Source organism: Sinohyriopsis cumingii, chromosome 9 (genome assembly GCF_028554795.1).
Source record: "Sinohyriopsis cumingii isolate HCF-2022 chromosome 9, ASM2855479v2, whole genome shotgun sequence".
In the NCBI taxonomy this organism is placed as follows: domain Eukaryota; kingdom Metazoa; phylum Mollusca; class Bivalvia; order Unionida; family Unionidae; genus Sinohyriopsis; species Sinohyriopsis cumingii.
Window position 1 is genome coordinate 88,741,368 of NC_142969.1, and position 19,846 is coordinate 88,761,213.

The 19,846-nt window shown below is 34.8% G+C and overlaps 1 protein-coding gene across 3 annotated transcripts in view; it reads left to right on the forward strand.

Moving 5' to 3' along the window:
* The window catches only part of LOC149792201 (methionine--tRNA ligase, cytoplasmic-like), an 83,852-nt gene that overhangs the window by 21,735 nt on the left and 42,271 nt on the right, over window positions 1–19,846 (forward strand). For 2 of the 3 annotated variants that reach the window (XM_089970709.1, XM_089970710.1), the window contains 7 exons: window positions 1,514–1,604; window positions 2,153–2,234; window positions 5,087–5,215; window positions 9,221–9,296; window positions 14,553–14,668; window positions 18,981–19,082; window positions 19,436–19,545. In XM_089970709.1, the coding sequence (XP_089826835.1) occupies window positions 1,514–1,604; window positions 2,153–2,234; window positions 5,087–5,215; window positions 9,221–9,296; window positions 14,553–14,668; window positions 18,981–19,082; window positions 19,436–19,545 (706 nt within the window). Of the gene's footprint in view, window positions 1–1,513; window positions 1,605–2,152; window positions 2,235–5,086; window positions 5,216–9,220; window positions 9,297–14,552; window positions 14,669–18,980; window positions 19,083–19,435; window positions 19,546–19,846 lie in introns of those variants that run through there. The other variant, XM_089970711.1, reaches the window with a different exon arrangement.

Consider the following 19,846-nt stretch of genomic DNA (forward strand, 5'->3'; position numbering starts at 1 on the left):
GCTAGATAACAACTCTTTTTTACTTAGAGATAATGCACGTGGAGGATGAAAGTGATGTTTTGTATGTCATAGCATGTCTGTAATACGCATGTTCTTTCGCATGCAGGGATTGTTAAGAGGCCCTAAATGATTGGAAATTATTAGGTACAATACAGTTTAAATGTTCCCAATTTCAGGATGTTTACAATTCCATAGTTTTGCAGTTTTGCATATTTTATTCCCAGGCAATTATACTGTCTATACTTGCTTTTAAGTCAAGTTGAACTTCAAGCAATATAGACTCTGATCTGATGTCATATAATGTGCAGGTAGATCAGGGTCTATCACTGTTGTTATTCTGATTAATCCAGACAAACTGCAATAGACACAGATCTGCTGGTACATTGCTTATAAGCTAAGTATATACTGTATTCTTTTTAAGGGTGATGGAGCTAGGTTCCATTCTCAGTTACCAAAACAAACTCATTGACATACAAGCCCTCATAAACACAATTTGACCGAAATGTTTAACATATAAAACGTTTGAATGTTTTTATGAAATGATTGGTTCCTGGAAAATGTGTTGGATAAAAGCAAATGCTAGATAAACAAGACTGGACCTTTCGGTGACCAACATCTTGCGGTTTATGTATATGGATAGAGAAGGAACTGTGAAATCTATTAAAGAGATGTTCAAAACAAACATGAGTAAAAGAGAAAAAGAATGAAATTGTTTTATGAGGAAGATGCAATATTGTGAAGGAAGAAAAGAAGAAAAGTTATTTTGAGTGTAGTAAATATGTGTAAAATGTGATAAATAGAAGGGACATATAAAGAAAGAACAACGCTGAACGAGTGTGGAGAGTGACATTTGTATGTAAATGTACGTGAGAAAAAATATTAACTAGAATATATGCTTCAAATGTAATTATTCATTCCCAACAAATCCATTATATGAGCAAAAAGTTTAAAACATTTTCATCTTTTTTTTTTTTTTTTTAGTGATTTAATGGGCACAAACATTCTTTCTTACTGTTAAGATTTAATAGAACAAGAAAAAGAAGTGAAGTTGTGTAAGTAAATTTGACAATATTAATGTGCATGCCAAGCCATGTAATGCCATGGTTCTATTGCAAGATGATCCACTCACCACCACAGTACTTGAGAAAAGAATCCATTTTGCATCCATGTGCACAAATTAAAATAGTGTAGTCAGGAATCAAATGTATATCATCCATTCTTAGACATATAGCTATTTCTTGCAGTTTTGTTCCTTTTCTTTAGTTTTTATTATTTATGATAGTTGTTCTTTTCTATTCCAAATGTCAAAGTTTTGGCTATGCATGTGTTACATATGTTGCTTGTTTTTCTCTTTGAATTTCATTGCCCCCTGCAAAAGACCTTGCTTTTTTCTAAATGTAGGCTAATTTTCTTAAACTGTGCTTTGAATGACTCGGGCAATAATATAATCCAGATAGTACTAAATGCTGATCATTTTTTATTTCATTCAGTTAGTATAACTTTCATTTTCCAGAGAAAGTGGTAACCTCTTTGAGCAGTTGCAAGCTGCCAGCATTAGAAGTGCACCCTGGGAAATTTATATTCTCACCCAATGCAGCAGCTAGGTAAGTGACAGGTGAATAAAATAAAATCCTTTGTAAGAAACCCCCACCTTTGTTTCAAGACCACAATGCTAAATCAATTGCAAATACAGATTTGAAAAAAGATTCTCTTACATATTCAATGTACCGTTTTAAAGACACCCTGGTTATAAGATCATTTATCTCCAGTCCCATGTGTGGTCTTATTAGAAGTGATCTTTTTAGGAAGATTTTACAAAATATATTCAACTGTGTCATACAATATTGGATCAGATAATCTGTCGGATATTTTGAATATCATTATGAATTTTACAGTTAAAGTTTAAAGGACTGTTGTGTTAAAAGAAGTATACAAAATGATACACATTACATGGCAAAATTGCCGACATCATCATAAATGGTAAAACATGGATTATAAAAAATTGTACAATGTTCAGCAAGTAAAAGGAAATTTCACAATTATAGAATCTGATCAGAATATGTATTCTGTTATGTAAATATTATTGTTTGTTATAAATAAAACACGAATTTCAGAAGACGTTCTAAAAATTATTTTTTTTAAAACCGAGTAGATACTTGACAAATATGAGCTGGAAGGAGACTGACACCTCTGCATTAGACCAATGGTTGGAATGGGAAAGTGCTGTACTGTTGGTGAGGAACACTGGATACATTTGCTTTACTAATTTTACCTCAACGTTTGAAATCAAATCACCAACTAACACATTGTTGTAATGGAAAAATATAAATGATTTTCCTTCGAGATCGAGGTTTGAGGGCCTTTTCGCCATGCCATCATAATGACAGTTTTTCTATATAGCTGTACATATGTTTCATGTAAGATTTGGTGCATGCTTGTAGTGGTCTGTTTTCACTAGCCAAGAGTCATTGGTCCAATATGGTCTGCATCACCCCATGTTGATATCTTCTCATCAATGAGAATTGATGGAAATACAACCAAGAATGTCACATACAGATTAACTGAAGAGTTCCGTTGGTTTTTGTAACATGTACAAGCCTCTGGCATTGTAGACTTTGCTGATTTATCATCTGTTTCAGGTGGTTTGCCTTTTGACAGCAGGTCAGTTGTTTTCTCGATGTCAGTCAGCTTGGGAGGATCAGCAAGTGATGTGCTAATTTATGTATGGGGCGTTTGATCAGTTGCCTTTACACTGATATATGATTTTAGATTGAGTGTGTTATTGATGCGTTCTGCCCATCTTGTAGTATCTTTTCTTTGTCAGGGAGCGCTGTGGTATCAGCACTCAGTATTGGAGATGTTTCTGATGACTGTAGGCAGTAGATTGTCTTCAAAGTATCATAGTGGTTCTTCATTTCCTTCCTGTCTGGATAGGACTGAATCTCTTCTGCGTTATTGCTGAGTCATGAGTCTTGTAACTTTCTCAATTTGCACTGCATATTACTCTTGATGTTGCAGAAGGCTGCCTTCTTATATGTTGATGTGCTGACTACTCAACAGATATTTAGTAACTGTTTCACATTCAGTAGTCTTTGTATGACATCACAGTTCTCATCAGCCCAGTCTGGAAAACCTGTTGTAGTTGGATCAAGTGTTGCGGATGCAGTTCAGTTTAGAAAACAGAAACCTGGAAGGATGCCCAATTTTCATCAACATTTCTTGAAGATTGCATCAATTTTTTCAAGTTTTCTACTCTTTCAATTTAGATACATTGGGCTTTTTGGGTTCCCCTTTGGCTTGCGGTCATCGGCTAGGCCGAATCTAGATATTGAGCTTGGAGACTGTGGTCAGTCCAACTTTTGTACTTCTTGTGGTCTTCTTTACTCAGACACGCTGATTATTTCTTCTCCTGACGATGACATAGTCAATGAGATGGTTATGTCTGGTGATCTGTGCGAACATTATCATTAACACCACCAAGATTGATGAGTCTGTCTGCTTTTGACACTTCTATGATAAGAGACTCCAGGTCTTTATTAAATGTGCTATTCATCTCACCGGTGTTGGTAAGGTTGGATGCATTGGTGTTGATGATAGTTACATGACTTTTTTCAAGAAATCGTGGGACTCTCTTTCCTGAAAGTGGGGTCTTGGATGCATTAGTCTGTCATTTAAACCTTTGGAAGATTTGTGAGCTTAATGGCTAGCTTTGACTTGATAGGAAACCCATAACCGGCTTCATATCGATCTTTACTTCAGCCTCCCCAGAAGAAGGTGTAGTTGACTCCTATTTTGGTGAGTTGTTCTTCCTCAGCTGGGAGATTTTCGCTAGGGTATGCTATCTTAATCTGGAATCGGGTCAATGGTCTGTCAACTAGGGATGTTCTTCTCTTTAGTCTGTGTGCTGCTGTACTGCACATTCCAATGGTGGTGAGTTGCCTCACCTTTGTTTTCTTGTTAAGATTTTGTCTGCTAACTTGCAATCCCCATCAACCACAGTATGCTGGCATGGGCTAAGGTTAAGCAGGTAATGTTTAAGGCACCTTATCTAGCCCCTTCCTCATGCTACAGATGTGAACAATGTGATCGTAAAATGGGCTGCTCAGTCGGCAAGGGTTGCTATGTTCCACTTCTGCTTTGATCCATTGAAAAATGACCCTGTGCTTGAGCTGCCAGTTTGCAGCTACAATTTCTGCTTGCCCAATACCACAGGACTTGCACACAACTGGTGGTGGGAGGGAAATGTCATGACTTGCACGCGAGTTGAATTTAAGAGTGGGAAAGTTCTGCAGAGTCACCCTCACTCTTTCACCGAAACCTCTGCAGTGGCACGACAATTTTAAGATGGCCATCAGTTGTTACTGCACCTGAGCATATACCCTGCAATGTACAAACATCTCTTACCATCTACCTGCACATCTGATGTATTAATCTACTCCCGAGTCAACATGCACAGATAGTATTGTCTAGCACTACTTACAGTAGCAGGCATAGCCCACCTGACAGCGAGAGCAAAACAAGTTCTGTTGCAATTAGTTTGATGTCAGAGTACATACTGTTAGATTATGAAACTCAAACTTGATTTGTACCATATTAATCCCAATACTGAATTTTCTTCATTGCAGTATATAGTAGTCATATATGTTATACACTTGGTTGTATTTTCTTGGTAAGAAATATGGATGATTTGTATTTATATATTTAAGCAGTGTTTCAATGGATGAGACTAATTAACCCTGATAGTAAATGTGAAACATCTAATGTAAAATCGGATGTCTAAGGTGAAATATCCCAGTATGAATCATCCTTGTATGAGAAGTCTTAGAGCCAGCAAAAATAAGAATGTGCCAAAAATTATAATTTACAATTTTGCCAATAATATTTTGTCTGCAGCTGAAAACTATTGAAACATGTACACATCATAAGACAGTACATTAAGCAACTGACATTCTTTATGCCTAATTATATCTTTATTCCCCTTTTAATACTTTTCTTCAGATTGAAGTGCCCATATTCTAGAAAGATACCACAAATTGCTGACTACTTCCGGAAAATTTATTTTTACCTTGCCTTTATACTTTGACAGCCGACAGTGTTTCCATACCTGGTATCTTTGATTGGACATGGAAAGAGAGATGAGAACCAGATGACTTGTATCCATGGTTACCTGGAACATCTGGATACAGAGCTTAATGGCAGACAAGCATTTTGTGGGGTGAGATTTCATCATGTATTCTGTTCTTAGTTTTACAATTGGATGTATCAAAGCCTTTGTTGTAAGGAGTATTTGTAGGTTACTGCATTTGTATGGAAAAATATGAATGAGTTTTTCGGATGAAAAAAATGCACGACCTTGGGAGTGCATAGTACGTGAGTGTACAAGATTTGTTTACAAAGTAGTTTCTAAGACACTATAAGGCACACGTGAGTGCATTATGAAGTGCATGTGAGTGCAAAATTGTAAAATACTGAACAATTCTGACAATGTAAAGTTAACGAAGAAAAAAAACATAATAATTACCAAATACATTTTATGGTAATGTTTGAACATTTTCAGTGGAATTGTAGATCTTCTTTCTGTCAAAATATATCTAAACATCGCCCTTCTCACTTTCCTATCAATATTTATTAGAAACTGCTTGAGTTTATCTGTCCGAAGTTTTAATATTTTAACCTGTTATACCTCGTATCACAAAACTTAATGAGAGGATGCAACTTGTTAAGTACTTTACCCACATTACAAAATTAGATCATTGTGACTCATTTCATGCTTCAATAACTTGGGCTGAGCTTTTGTGACAAGTTTATTTTCAGCCACTGCTCATGCTAGAATCTTTGAACTTGATCGTATGCATCTTTGTTAGAATCACATTCATATAATCAAAGATGGTGAATATGATTTACATTTCCTGATTTACTGGCTCAGGTTATGCTTTTGCAAATAGCTTATGTCCCGTTTGTTTACGTACTGTATATACTGTTTGTACTTGGGAATCATTAAACTTGATGAAGGACTGCATTATGAGGGGCACTGCACTGTCATCACAGAAGTAGGTAGCTGTGACACATGGTTAACCCTTCACTTCACTTTGGTATTTACATGTTTGTGTTAGATTGCTGCGCAGTTCTGGGTATTGTCAGACCTGTTGTATCATGATACATTCCATGATAATAGTTTAGTGATTTTATATCATGATAATATAATATACATAAATAAACAAGTGGTACCTTTTTTTTCAAAATAAACACTGCTTGTTTAGTTGCTTAAAGTCATTGTTGTATATGTTGAATTGCCAAAACTAACAAAGATTGTATTCCTCTTCATTTTGTCTTTCTTTTAAGTATTCAGTAACAATTGATCTTATACACTTAAATTATTTAAAACTTGTATTGTCATGTGAAGAACACCAGGTGAATGACAGTAAGTGTGGAGGGAGCCTCTGCCTAAGAACCCAACATAATGCATTAGTAATATTGAGCAACCTCTCTCTGTTAATGCCACATCTATGCAACAGCAAAACACTCATTGGAACCTATATTTCATCCTTCCTTTCTTCGGTCCATTTTTTGCATTAAGCTCATGACCACATACGTTTTTGGCATTATGTTTGTATACCCTCCTACCTAGAATCATGAAACCCTGATTCATCTTGATAAGTATTAATGCCCTTTGTGCAGAAAGAGGTATATGCGACCTGTAACTAATATTTGAGCGACTTGGATGCCTCTCTGTTAGTACGAAATGCTTGCCATCAAAGAAAGTTAATGTGAGCTATATTTGTATGCTTTACTAAAGTAGGTTAATTATTTGTGTTTAGCTTATGGCCAAATAGATTTTGCATTGCTGTATACAGTACAACGTAACCTACAGTCTAAGGTCCTTTATGAGAAGTACGGTTGGAACTAGGAATACATAGGTTTATTCAATGGCAAACTTACATTATTAATGACAATACAATGTGTTTTGGTTCAGGGTCTATCTTAAAATGCTTGATAATGGGATTTGTGCTAATTTCTCAAATGTTCCTATGAAAAAGCAGCAGAATACATAGTTTTCGTACAGCAAGAAAGACCCCCCACCCCTTTTTTATTTTTTTTTTCAAAATGGACGGGAAATTTTCCTATAAATGTTTATTTCTTGAATAGACCCTGTAGGTTACCCTTAGCAAGTTAATTATATTTATTGTAAATATAAATCACTGTGGGAATGAGATGAAGGGACTGCATATATTTCATATGGGTCCTCAGCTGTATTGACTAATCAGAGTGATTGCTGATGCATAAATTCTGCTTCTAGTGGTGTTCCAGCCAGCAACTTACATCAATTAAAATTTGGTTTATGGTGTTAAGCAATGATAATAGCTTTTGAAGAAGGTTTTAAAAATGGCACATTTAATTGTCAAGCGTTTAGTCTCAGTTTATGGCATAATAATTGATGCTTACAATGGTTACTGGATACTGCTAAAGTACATGTCTATCTTGTCATGTAGGCACCTTTACTGAACTTAAATACAATACTACTTGTTATAAATTTTAATACTACATAGTTGTAGCAAACTCTGTTCATTCCTGATTGTTGAGTAATCTGCACCTTAGTGGTCAACACAAAACTTATAGATCAATATTGATTATTATAATAGTAACCAGGCACTAAGCTGGGTCAAGAAAATCAGATATCGGGTCAGATCGTTACCAGTAAAGGGAGTTCACATTTCATGACATTTCCGTTGCGACATAGCACTTTTTTTTTTCTTCAGCATTACACTGATTCAGATAAAAATGTTGACTATGTACATTAACACTGAACTTGTCATATACGTATCTCATGGCATTTTATAATAATATTCCAAGGAACATTGATTATCGAGTAAAAATAGAGTAAATACTAACCCATTAAAAGTATGTGTTACTGAATTCTCAAAATGACTCCTGTAGCTGAGGCAAGCTGTGTATTTGTCGATTATACCTGTTTATGGATTTTGTGGTTGCTACAAAAGTACAGATTCAGAGACCCATGGAAAAAATGATTATGTATGGAAACAATAGGATCCCTTACCCAATCCAAAAATTTAAGTTGTAACAAAAGTCTAATTTTGGCAAAACCATGAAATCTGATACCCAATAAAATCAATAAATTCACAATATTTTCCTCAATTACCTGGGGGGTTTTTTTGTTGCTGTAGCTGAGAATATAAATCACAGGCATAGGAAGAAAAATAAATATACGTAAATATCTTTTTTTTTTTACCATATAAGCTTCATTAATCAACTCACTTGATATTACCATCCGTAATGTCTCTAGGAAAAGGCACTTAAAATTTGACTGATTAAAAATGTCTGTGCCTAGAACAAATGTATATATTTAAAATTTATTACCATAGCTACATTTGAAAAATACAGTGTATATATTTATAACTCGGGCGTACAATATTTTACTTATTGATACTATAGTCATTTAGCAACTCCATGGAATGAGAACCAATTAGTCATCGCGCCATTCTCTGAGTGGAACTGGCAACTGTCAACATCCCACATGTATATGAAGGATATTAACACAAATTTACATTGAATTAATCAAGCTAATGGGTGTAATTTTGCACATACATGTTTGCTTAATTTTAGCTGGGAACGTAATTTAGTTATTTAATTGATGTCTTTGGATTGATAACCTGGATGGACAATTTCAGAGAATATTTTGACTAAGGTTACTTGGTTAAATGTATCAAAAATATATTGTGCTCTGTTAAGCTTCCTTCACATAATGAATAATTGTCTGTACAGTACAAATGTATTATTCCCTCGAATGCCCTTTATTGACAGGTGTTACTGCATCTTGAGCAAAGCTGGCTGTTGTCATCTCCGGACTTCACATGACTTGAATCACAAAAAAAAATTAGAAAACCCCACTTCCCCCTTCCCAGTAAATTTATCTGATTTGAATTTTTTTTCTTACAAACTCTATATGTATATTTATATCTTTCATGTATATAAACATTTGGACATCAGTGAATCTCTAACCTGCACAAAAGTTAATAGTTGCAACATATTTTTCCAGTAAACTGAATTAAAAAAATAATTAGAAATTTAAGTTGCATTATGCGTCATGTTTTGTTTGCCTGCAGTATTGTATGAACAAGAGACTCGAGTAAAGTATAAATTATACCTGTACATCTATGATATATAGATATATATATTGTTTCTGATTTTGATGTTCTTGCAGGATCAGGTTACTGTGGCAGACATTGTGCTTTGGTCATCTCTTTATCCTGTTCTAAATGGAAATTGTTGTCTCGAAGGTAAAATTGTGTCTGTATTGAGATGGTTTTATTAAGTTTATAAATTAAATTTACTGAGTCCGTTAAATTATTAGCAAATAGTTTGTTTCACACAAACCATATGATGGATACTATTATGATATTGTCCATATGCTCATCAATCCATCTATCTATCCATTCCTATATACATATATATTGTTGGGATGGCATGTGCTTGGTGTAAGGAAGAGCCCAATCAATTTTAGAGCGAAATAGTAAAATGTCTAGTTCAGTGTGACTGAAGAAAAAAACAATAGTTTCCAAGCCAAGTTTTATACCATCTGCATGAGTCCAAGTTTACAGTGTCTCAAGGAAGAATTTTTTTCTCTTCATAATAACATTAGTTCTGCGTCTCATACCCTGACCATACTTTGTGGATCGCATACACTGGAGGTAAGTAGGACGCCTATTGATTTTAGCATGAAAAGTTAAGGTCACTGTGACTGATTGAAGAAAGGTGGATCCTGTGATAATATTTCAGGTATTTACATATGAAACTATTAAACAGGGTGCGGGCATATACTTTGCCATTCATTGTACGCTTGTTGCTCTTGTTAAATATATATTGTCAGTATTTAAATTACATTCTGTCGTGAGAGACAAGCCTTTCTGCCTTTCCTCCATTGTCGCTCATAAACGTTGGTCTCTCAAGGTCATTATGCTATAAAACGAAATTTGACTTCTGCTGGGATAATACATCATGGATATTGTACAACGTCTGAGCTTGAGATTTTGTGTTCAGCCAATCACAAGAAGTTTTACTTTCAAAATGACATTTTTCATTGGAAGATAAGTGGTATTTAAAGATAGTTATTTATGCTTACAACATTGCTGTTATAATTATGTCAGACATTGCAAATATGTACCAACTGAGATGGCAGTGACTGGTAATGGTGAGTGCTTTAGACCACTCCGCCATATCCAGGCCCTGTCACGGTACATTGTTTTGTATATCTAAAATAACTGCGTGAAAACCATTACACTGCATTACTGTCGAGTGCATGTGACCCATTCAGTCATTGAGAATTCAGAATAGTTTGTTTGAAAATAATAAGGTAAGTTATTATATTTGCGCCAGTATAGTTGTTCGTCTCTTAGAACAGCATGGACCCGGATCTGCCATCCCATGATGAACTTGTGGCTTATGATCAATACCATTATGCTCATGCTTTTCAGCAAATATCACAGAACCTTGTCTGGTCAGCAGTTAAGCAGTGGACAATGTGTGGTCTTTGTTGTTAAGGTTGGGTGGGTGTGGATTAGTTATACATTCCTATATATATATATATATGTGTGTGTGTGTGTGTGCATGTTCATATACCTAAACCAATTTCAGTTTCACACAATAACTTGAGCTGTTCACCTTTTATCAATTTGGGGGACAAATGTCAAGGTCACTACCATGAAAGAATAACTAAAGTCGTCAAATGTCTACATTTACAAACTTTGTAGGTGACTTGCACATAAATTAAGAACTTTAGGTCACTCTCACTGAAAGATGAACATTTTTAAAACACAATAACTTGGAACTGTTTACCATCTACTGATACCAAATTGTTGGGATGGCATGTGCATGGTGTAAAGAAGAGCCCAATCAATGTTAGAGTGAAATAGTAAACTGTCTAGTTCAGTGTGACTGAAGAAGAAAAGTAGTTTCCAAGCCAAAACTTAAATATTCCACCATCTGCATTTGCTAAACTTTGTGGATAGCTTGTACTTGTGGGGGATGTGTGAAGAAACCATTAGATTTTGCGGTAAAAGGTCAAAGTTCATGTCACTGTGTCTGAAGTAATAAAAATGGTTTCACCAGAATAACACAGTTCTAGATCATAGACAGAGCAAAACTGTGGATAGCTTGTACTTTGAGCAAAGAAGACAGTTGTCACTTTTTGGGTCAAAAGGACAGAGTACAAGTTTACAGTGACCCAAGGAAGAGATTTGTTTCTCTGCATAATAACATTAGTTCTGCCTCTCATACCCTGACCATACTTTGTGGATCACATACACTGGAGATGAGTAGGATGCCTATTGATTTTAGCATATTAAGATCACTGTGACTGATTGAAGTAAGGTGGACCCTGTGATAATGTTTCAGGTATTTATATGTAAAACTATTAAACAGGGAGAGGTTATATAATTTGTCATTCATTGTGTGCTTGTTGCTCTTGGTAAATATATATTGTCAGTATTTAAATTACATTCTGTCATGAAAGACCAGCCTTTCTGCCTTCTCCCCATTGTCGCTCATAAAAGTTGGTCTCTCAAGGTCATGCTATAAAACTAAATTTGACCTCAGCTGAGATTATATATTCTGGATATAGTAAAACGTCTGAGCTTGAGATTTGTGTTCAGCCAATCACAAGAAGTTTTCAAGATGACATTTTTCATTGGAAGATAATTGGTATTTAGAGTTGGCTTTTCCTTTATTGATTGTTGTTTATGCTTACAACATTGCTGTTATAATTATGTCAGACATTGCAAATATGTACCAACTGAGATGGCGGTGACTGGTAATGGCGAGTGCTTTAGACCACTCTGCCATATCCAGGCCCTGTCACGGTACATTGTTTTGTATATCTAAAATAACTGTGTGAAAACCATTACACTGCATTACTGTTGAGTGCATGTGACCCATTCAGTCATTGAGAATTCAGAATAGTTTGTTTGAAAATAATAAGGTAAGTTATTATATTTGCGCCAATATAGTTGTTCGTCTCTTAGAACAGCATAGACCCGGATCTGCCATCCCATGATGAACTTGTGGCTTATGATCTATGCCATTATGCTCATGCTTTTCAGCAAATATCACAGAACCTTATCTGGTCAGCAGTTAAGCAGTGGACAATGTGTGGTCTTTGTTGTTAAGGTTGGGTGGGTGTGGATTAGTTATGAGTAAACTTGATAATATTTTCGGCTAGTAGAATTGAGCAGAGCTACCAGAGTTAAACTGAAATAAGTGGTTATGCTTAAGTTTGTAATGTGCCCTATAATTTCAAATGCATAAACAGTATAGGTTGATGGCTGTTGGTCATGCCCATGTTAGAACAAAAGCAAGACATGTCAGTAGGTTTTGCCACATTAATGATGGCATTAAAAGTTTCAACAAGATTTTTATTAAAATTGAGTATGTTTAAATTAATTAAACTTTATAAATCTGATTAAGAAGGTTGTTCTAAAAATTTTGTAACTATTTATTATATATATATATATATATATATATATATATACAGTAGTCCCCCTCTTGAACGGCCCCCCTGATCAGCGGCCACCCGCTCCTTACGGCCAGAATCCGTTGGCACTGACGAGTTTGTGTTCAAAAGTGCCCCTCGCGAACATCCACCCGGCTAACGCAACCAGCGGCCAGCATATTAGTGCAAAATTATAAAATTTACCCCTCAGAAGCGGCCGCATTTTATATGAATATGTATCAAGAACCAGTATTTTATTCAGAACATGTGTTAAATAATCCGATTTCTGTTTCCCGATGTCAGGTTTTCGTTACTGAAAGAAGTGTTGAATAAAGTACATTTACCACTAAGGTTAATATTATATCATTTACGCCTCACGAGAAGCCAAATTTATTCCATAAAAACTGAGAAAGACTCAAATTTTAAGTCATACAAAAGGGTGCGTACATGTAATCCAATTAGCCTTACTGCTGTGTTGCCATAAGATGTCCGGTTTAGTCACTCTGATAATTGTTAAGATTACAATTATCGAACAGTAGTAACAGCTGAAAAGTGGCAGTATCGATGTGCAATACCCAGGTCAGCAGGAAAATGGTTTAATAGCCTTTATGGCTTCCCTTAATAAGATGTTGAGCTTGTTCACTTTGGTAATCAGTGGCTATTACTACTGACAATAATTGTCAAAATTACGAATCCTAGCAGCCGTGAGGTCAAATCTGCGTGATGTTAATGGTACATATAGAAGCCATTTTGGCTTCTCTCACTTAGTTTAAAGAAATGTATAAAAACAATAAGGTACCAGACTGCGACTAACGAATCACGTGATAAGATCACTTCCTTTAAAAACACAGCAATTTGTTTAGATGCACACAAAATTGTTTTATCAGTATTGTAGTTGGCAACATGAATAACTTACTGCAAAAAGATCAACATGTCATCGAGGAAAATGAAAGTTCTCAGTTTAGAGGAGAACGTGAAAGTAATTCAACTGATGGCTGACGGGGGGGGGGGTTGTCGAGGATCCTTGCAGAAAACTAACATTGGGAAGACTAAGATAAACAATATCGTGAAAGATAATGAAACAATTCTGCAGAAGTGGAAAGGTGAAATGGATGGAGAAAGGAAGATTGTTTGAGCCAGGAGACGTTTGTATCCTGATTTGAAAGACAAGAAAAAGCAAACAGTTTGTCAGTTGAACTGGGATATGACGACTTTACCGCAAGTAACGTATGGTTGCACAGATTTCAAGTGCAACACAATATCAAGTGTTCTGTCATTAGTGGCAAATCAGCTGATGTTAATAATGAAGTTGTCGAAGATTGGAACAAAAGACTAAACGATATATGCAGGGGATATGACAGCAGGGATATTTTTAATGTGACGAGACTGGTTTGGTTTTTAGACTGTTACCAACAAAGTGACAGATGATGTGAACTGTAACATAATTATAAAGACAGTTTTAAAACTAAATCAATGGTTATTCATAGCATTCTTTTGTAAATGATGACAAATTTAATTTTACATTTATTTCACATCATGCATGTGATTTTTTTAATTAAAATATTAAATATTTAAAATTAAATGTACTTGTGACTTTTTTCATATGTATTTACTATTCGCATTTGTCATCCCCCTCTAGAAAGGCCACCCGCATTATAAGGCCACTTCCCTGCTGCATTAGGGGTGGCCTTATAAGAGGGGGACTACTGTATAGCGAAAATGTAAACTAGTTGACCCGGTTATTTAGACAAACTCTACTATAACCACCTAAACGTTACTAGACTAAATGTCATTACGCAACACTTTGCATCTAATTTATAGTCATATTGACCCACTTAAATATCTGCTAAGCCAGAGTTGATCTGCGGACGTCATTTGTGGCCAAGTGGGCAGTTAGATATGAAGATCCTAGGATTTTGATTTTGATTTTGGTAAAGTGAAAGAATATACAAATATTTAGAAATTTTGAGGTCGTTTTGCATTTCATACTGAAAACATTTATGGACTAAAGGCTACTTATTTAAAATATACTTCTTTATATGTGCTGTAGGATGGGAAAGTCAATATAAACATCTGCAGGCATGGAATTCCTATCTCACAAACCTAGAACCTTTCAAAGCAGCTGTCAAGTTTGTTTTGGGAGACAAAGATACTTCTGTGTTGAAGGTAAAACACTATGTGATAAATGTAAATTATTAGTCAATTACTACACTATATGATAAATGTGCATTATTAATTACTACACTACGGGATAATTGTGCATTATTATAATACAAGTCACATAGCTCATGCTTGCGGTCTAAGTCACTTTATGCAGCTAAAGGTGTCATTTTGGAGAATTTGATAACACCTACTTTTAAATGGCGTCTATTCACTTTATTTTGCGCGTTGTCCATCACAATTCCATTGAATAATATTGCACAAATTCCTCGAAAAATGCATGTCAGCAGAATTCATTGATAACATACTTCATTTTTAGGCATAGTCACGCAAGCGGTTTGATCTCATTTAAACTGGTTTTGTCCTGCGCTATAATGTAAGTGGGATCGTGCGTGTGGGTTGGGAAAAATTTGTACTACAAACGTAAATAGAGATGCGATAATGTCGTCATTTCTAAACAACGCCTGGGAAAATATCAGGAGGAATAACAAATCGGCACACAATTCCAATAAATATGAGGCATTTATGTAGCTTCGTACATATCTTCTGTATTGTATATCACATCTTTTATTTTAATTCGCACATAATATCTATTTTTCCCATACAGATATGTGCTTTCATACACGCTAAAGACTAGAAACAGATCTATCAATTCAGATTTAGTTAGATAAATGTTACATCATGCTAAATTATCAGTCTAAAAGATGTCAAATGTACATGCTAAGAATAAAAGTTATTGTAAGTTATTCCTTTACCGCATTCATAGTTGAACTTCCATACAGGGGATGAAGATGTGCACGACTTCTTGCTCACGTAAGCATACCTTGATTTCCCCTGCACTAGTAATAATTAAAACCAATATCGACTTTATTGACCCAAGTGTAATGCCAAACTGCCTTTGCAAAAGTCCATAGCGATCGATAATTTTAGTCTGGATTTTTTAAAATGACATTTAATGTGTAGATCACTCAAAAATCACGACTGAATAAACTTTGTTATAACTTAATTGCAACTAAATTTTTAAAATACAATTATTTTTCAAACTTAAGCAGTAAATGCACTTACATGACTCGTTTGATTTGTACTGTTATCCGTTACTAAACTGTGTATGTGATGGATATGAATTATTAACCAATTACTAAACTAAGTGATAAATATGCATTATTATTCAATTACTAAACTATGTGATGAATGTGCATTTTTGTTTAATTACTAAACTATGTGCATTATTAATCAGTAAACTATGTGTTACATGTGCATTATTAATTAATTAACTAAAGTATGTGTTATTAGTTAATGCCTTAGCGTAAATTAAGCCGTATTGCTGAATATTTCTTATACGCACTCCTTGGCAGGGTCAAGGGTATATAGGAATTCTCATGTCCATCTGTCCTTTTGTCTTGCACGCAGTCTTGGTAGTGCAATTAGCCCCACAGTTGTTTATGGACTGCCATGATAGTTGGTCAATATTATTGTCATGGATTTCCATGATGCTTGGTCAATATTACTGTCATGGACTTCCAGGAAACTTGGTCAGTATTATTCTCATGGACTGCCATGAAACTTGAACAATATTAGTGTTATGGACTGCAAAGAAGCTTGGTCAGCATTATTGTTATGGACTGCCATGAAACTTGATCAATATTATTGTTATGTACTGGTATGATTCCTGCTCAGTATTGTTATAGACTGCCATGAAATTTGATTAATATTATTATTATGGACTGCCATGAAACTTGATCAATATTATTGTTATGGACAGCCATGAATCTTACCATTATTACTATGAACTTCCATAAAACGTGGTCAGTATTATTGTTATTGACTGCCATGAAACCTAATCGATATTATTGTTATGTACTGCTATTAAACTTGGTCGGTATTATTGTTATGGACTTCATGACACTTGATGAAAATTATTGGTATGGACTGCCATGAAACTTGGTCTATATTATTATCACCTGAAGATGCACATACTGACCGATCACTTTGCGGCATAATTGTTGTAAGGGTTATTGCCCTTGTTGAAGTGTTGCTGAATGCAGTGTATGGAAAAAAGTTGTGACGTCATTTAGTTACACATTTCATTATATTCCCATGGAACTTGGAAAAGTATTAAGATTATCATCTAATGATGTGCATATTGACAAATCACTTTTCTCACATAATTTTTGTTAGAGTCAATGCTCTTTTGTCTTGGAATTGAGTGCAATCTTGACAGCACAACTAGTCGCATGTTTTTTGATGGATTGCCTTGAATCTTGTTAAATCATACGGTTATCACTTGAAGATGAACATATTAATAACAAAAAACTTTGCTCAGGTAATTTTCATCTCACCAGGCTGTAAGGCCTAGTGTGTTTATGGTATGGCCAAGTGTCCGTTCTCCATCTGTCATCCTTCCATCAACATTTGCTTGTTACCACTCCGTTGGCCATGTATTTTTAATCTCCTTTTGATAAGGTTTATATCTTCCATATCTCAGTGAATATGACTGAGATATGTTTAATCCGTACAAGTCTGTGTCCACTTCACTTATGTTTCTGTTTTGATTATGATTACATTGTAATATGTGCTAATATCATCAAATTTCAGACACATTTGATAATGATTGATCTTGTTATGGAGACCATATTGCTGTGGTGATACAATATACAAGTTCATACATTTGGCAGGCAACACAATCTATATTACTGTTTAAAAACAACAAGTTTCAAGGCACCCTACCTTTTCATTGTTTGTTATACATTTCTTGAAATCAATCCTGCTATCCCAAATTTTCAAACATTTTTGATGACTCTTCATACATTTAATTTGTTTGATATCATTGACAGATTCTGTGCCGCTTTGTGCTTCTTTCAATAAATTATTCAGTTTTAACGGCACATCTGATGCTTTGATGTTATTAATTTGCCTAGGCAGTCAGGTCCACCATCCGTCGATTTGTTGTGCTTTGTTGGTACTGATATTATGTCACCATTGTCTGAACTACAGATTTAGATAAAAGTCGGCTGATGCAGTGTGGAATTTGTTTATTCTGGGAAAATGTTTTTTCAGATAGGAGGTGCATTGGTAAGAGTAGAGATAGGATAGTCTAGTCACATCTTCTGCCGGTTTTCCTTATTTGTTGCAACTACTTTTATCCTATTTTATAAATTAAAGTAGCGTGACATTATTCATATTTGTTCACAAGATTGTGCTTGAAAGTCTGAAGTGATGATACAGTATTTTACATGATATAAACTTTTACCCTGCATGTTTGCCTTTGCCATGGATTGTTTGTGTCATTGTGTCTACATTGTAATTAAGTAGCAAATATTTGCTAGTATAACCAGAATATATCATTACTGTTTTGCAAGTTTTTCATATGATTTTAATACTAACTATACAATGCCTTAATTTGATCCCTGAAACCTGCATATTTCTAGACTGTATCCTCTAATACAGCTGAGGAGTTTATGTTCCCGACTTTGCCTACCATTTAGGCTTTAGTAATGCTATATTTGACAATAAGTTACATTTTTATTTTGACATTAAATTTACAAAAATTAAAAATTTTCAACATAGGATTAATTTATAATTTTTGCATATCAACCTTACGTAAAGGAAAATGAATGATGTATTGTCACTGACATTGTTGGTGGCACTTGCTGATTCAGGAACCAGTCTGATAATGAATGTCTAGATAATGGATAATAATATATCCACACAGAGAAACGCTTTCATACTAGTTCTTCAGTTTGTTTTCTCAACTTGAATTTATGTATATTGTGATACATCACCATCAAGTGCTCAAACATTTATGTATTGTCATACTCACAATTGTGCTTGAATTTGGATATCCAGGCAATATCTGACATCCCATGGATATCCAGGCAATATCTGACATCCCACACAGTACATCATCATAGAAAATATCACAGTAGCAATACATATTATTGAATCATTGCAACTCTGCTTATCTCCAATTATTTTGTTAATCTGTGAATTGGAAAAAACTATAAATTTACGTTCTACATACGTGCTACAACAGTCGCATGAATTTAACAGTCACTTGTGTAGAAATGACAAACACATCCATATACACATAAACTAATAAATGTTAACCGGTTCATAGTGACCACCATCTTCTAAGTTTAGTTTCCCCTGACCTTTCCTACCCAGTGTCTAGATATACAACATATGGTGGGAAAGGTTCAGCCAATTTATGCAGGTCTCAGAAGTGGCTTGTTTGATTTGACATGATATTATTTTACACCAATGGTATGTCAGCCTTTTTCATATCAAGATAATAAAATCTAGTTGCTTTCTATATCAGGCTTCCCTTCTTGCCCAGCCAGTGCCACAACAGACAAAGGACATTGGTCAGTCGCCTATACAACAGGGACAGAAACAAGGAAGTGGGGCAGAAGAAGTACAGGTAGGTTGAAATTGGAATATGCTGGAAGAAACTTGGCATATGTTCTGTGTTAAATATTATACATTGTAAATACTTTAGATGTATTGTCTTCCTTTTCTATTTTCTCAAGTACAAATTGCACATTTTGCAAAACTATCAAATACCTGTATCATTTAGATGTTTTGTTTTCTTACCATATTTTTTATTTCTGTTATCATCATTTGGTTAATAAAGACAAACATCCATGCATTCATAATAATTGAATATAACACATTTAAATGTAGAAACACAACTAGGCAATCATAATAATTGAAGATACAACAGGTTAATATAGAAACACATATAGACATTAATAATAATTGAATATACAACAGGTTAATATAGAAAAACCCACTGCCACTGAGGAGGAAATAGCAGAGGCTACTGCAGCATGGAAGGCTGGAAGAAGTTTATGTCCCAAACCCCGGATACGTAGACATCCTATGTATGTAATCTTTTTTTAAAAATAAATATTTACACGGAGATTTCCAACAACTGATGTCAGTATTTTGTTGCCAAGTTGTTGGCGTTGGGCAGAGGAAACTATAAAATATTAAGGAAACACCAATCTTGCATGGGTAGATATGTGTTGCCTCCAGGAATTGAATCTGGTACCACAATTGTGCAAAGCAATTATAATACCACAGCTCTTCTTCCTTTTAAATAAATAGATCGGTACATAGAGTTGAAAAATACCTTTTGACTTTGTCAAAGATGTTAAGACATATTGGTCAGAAGATTGTTTT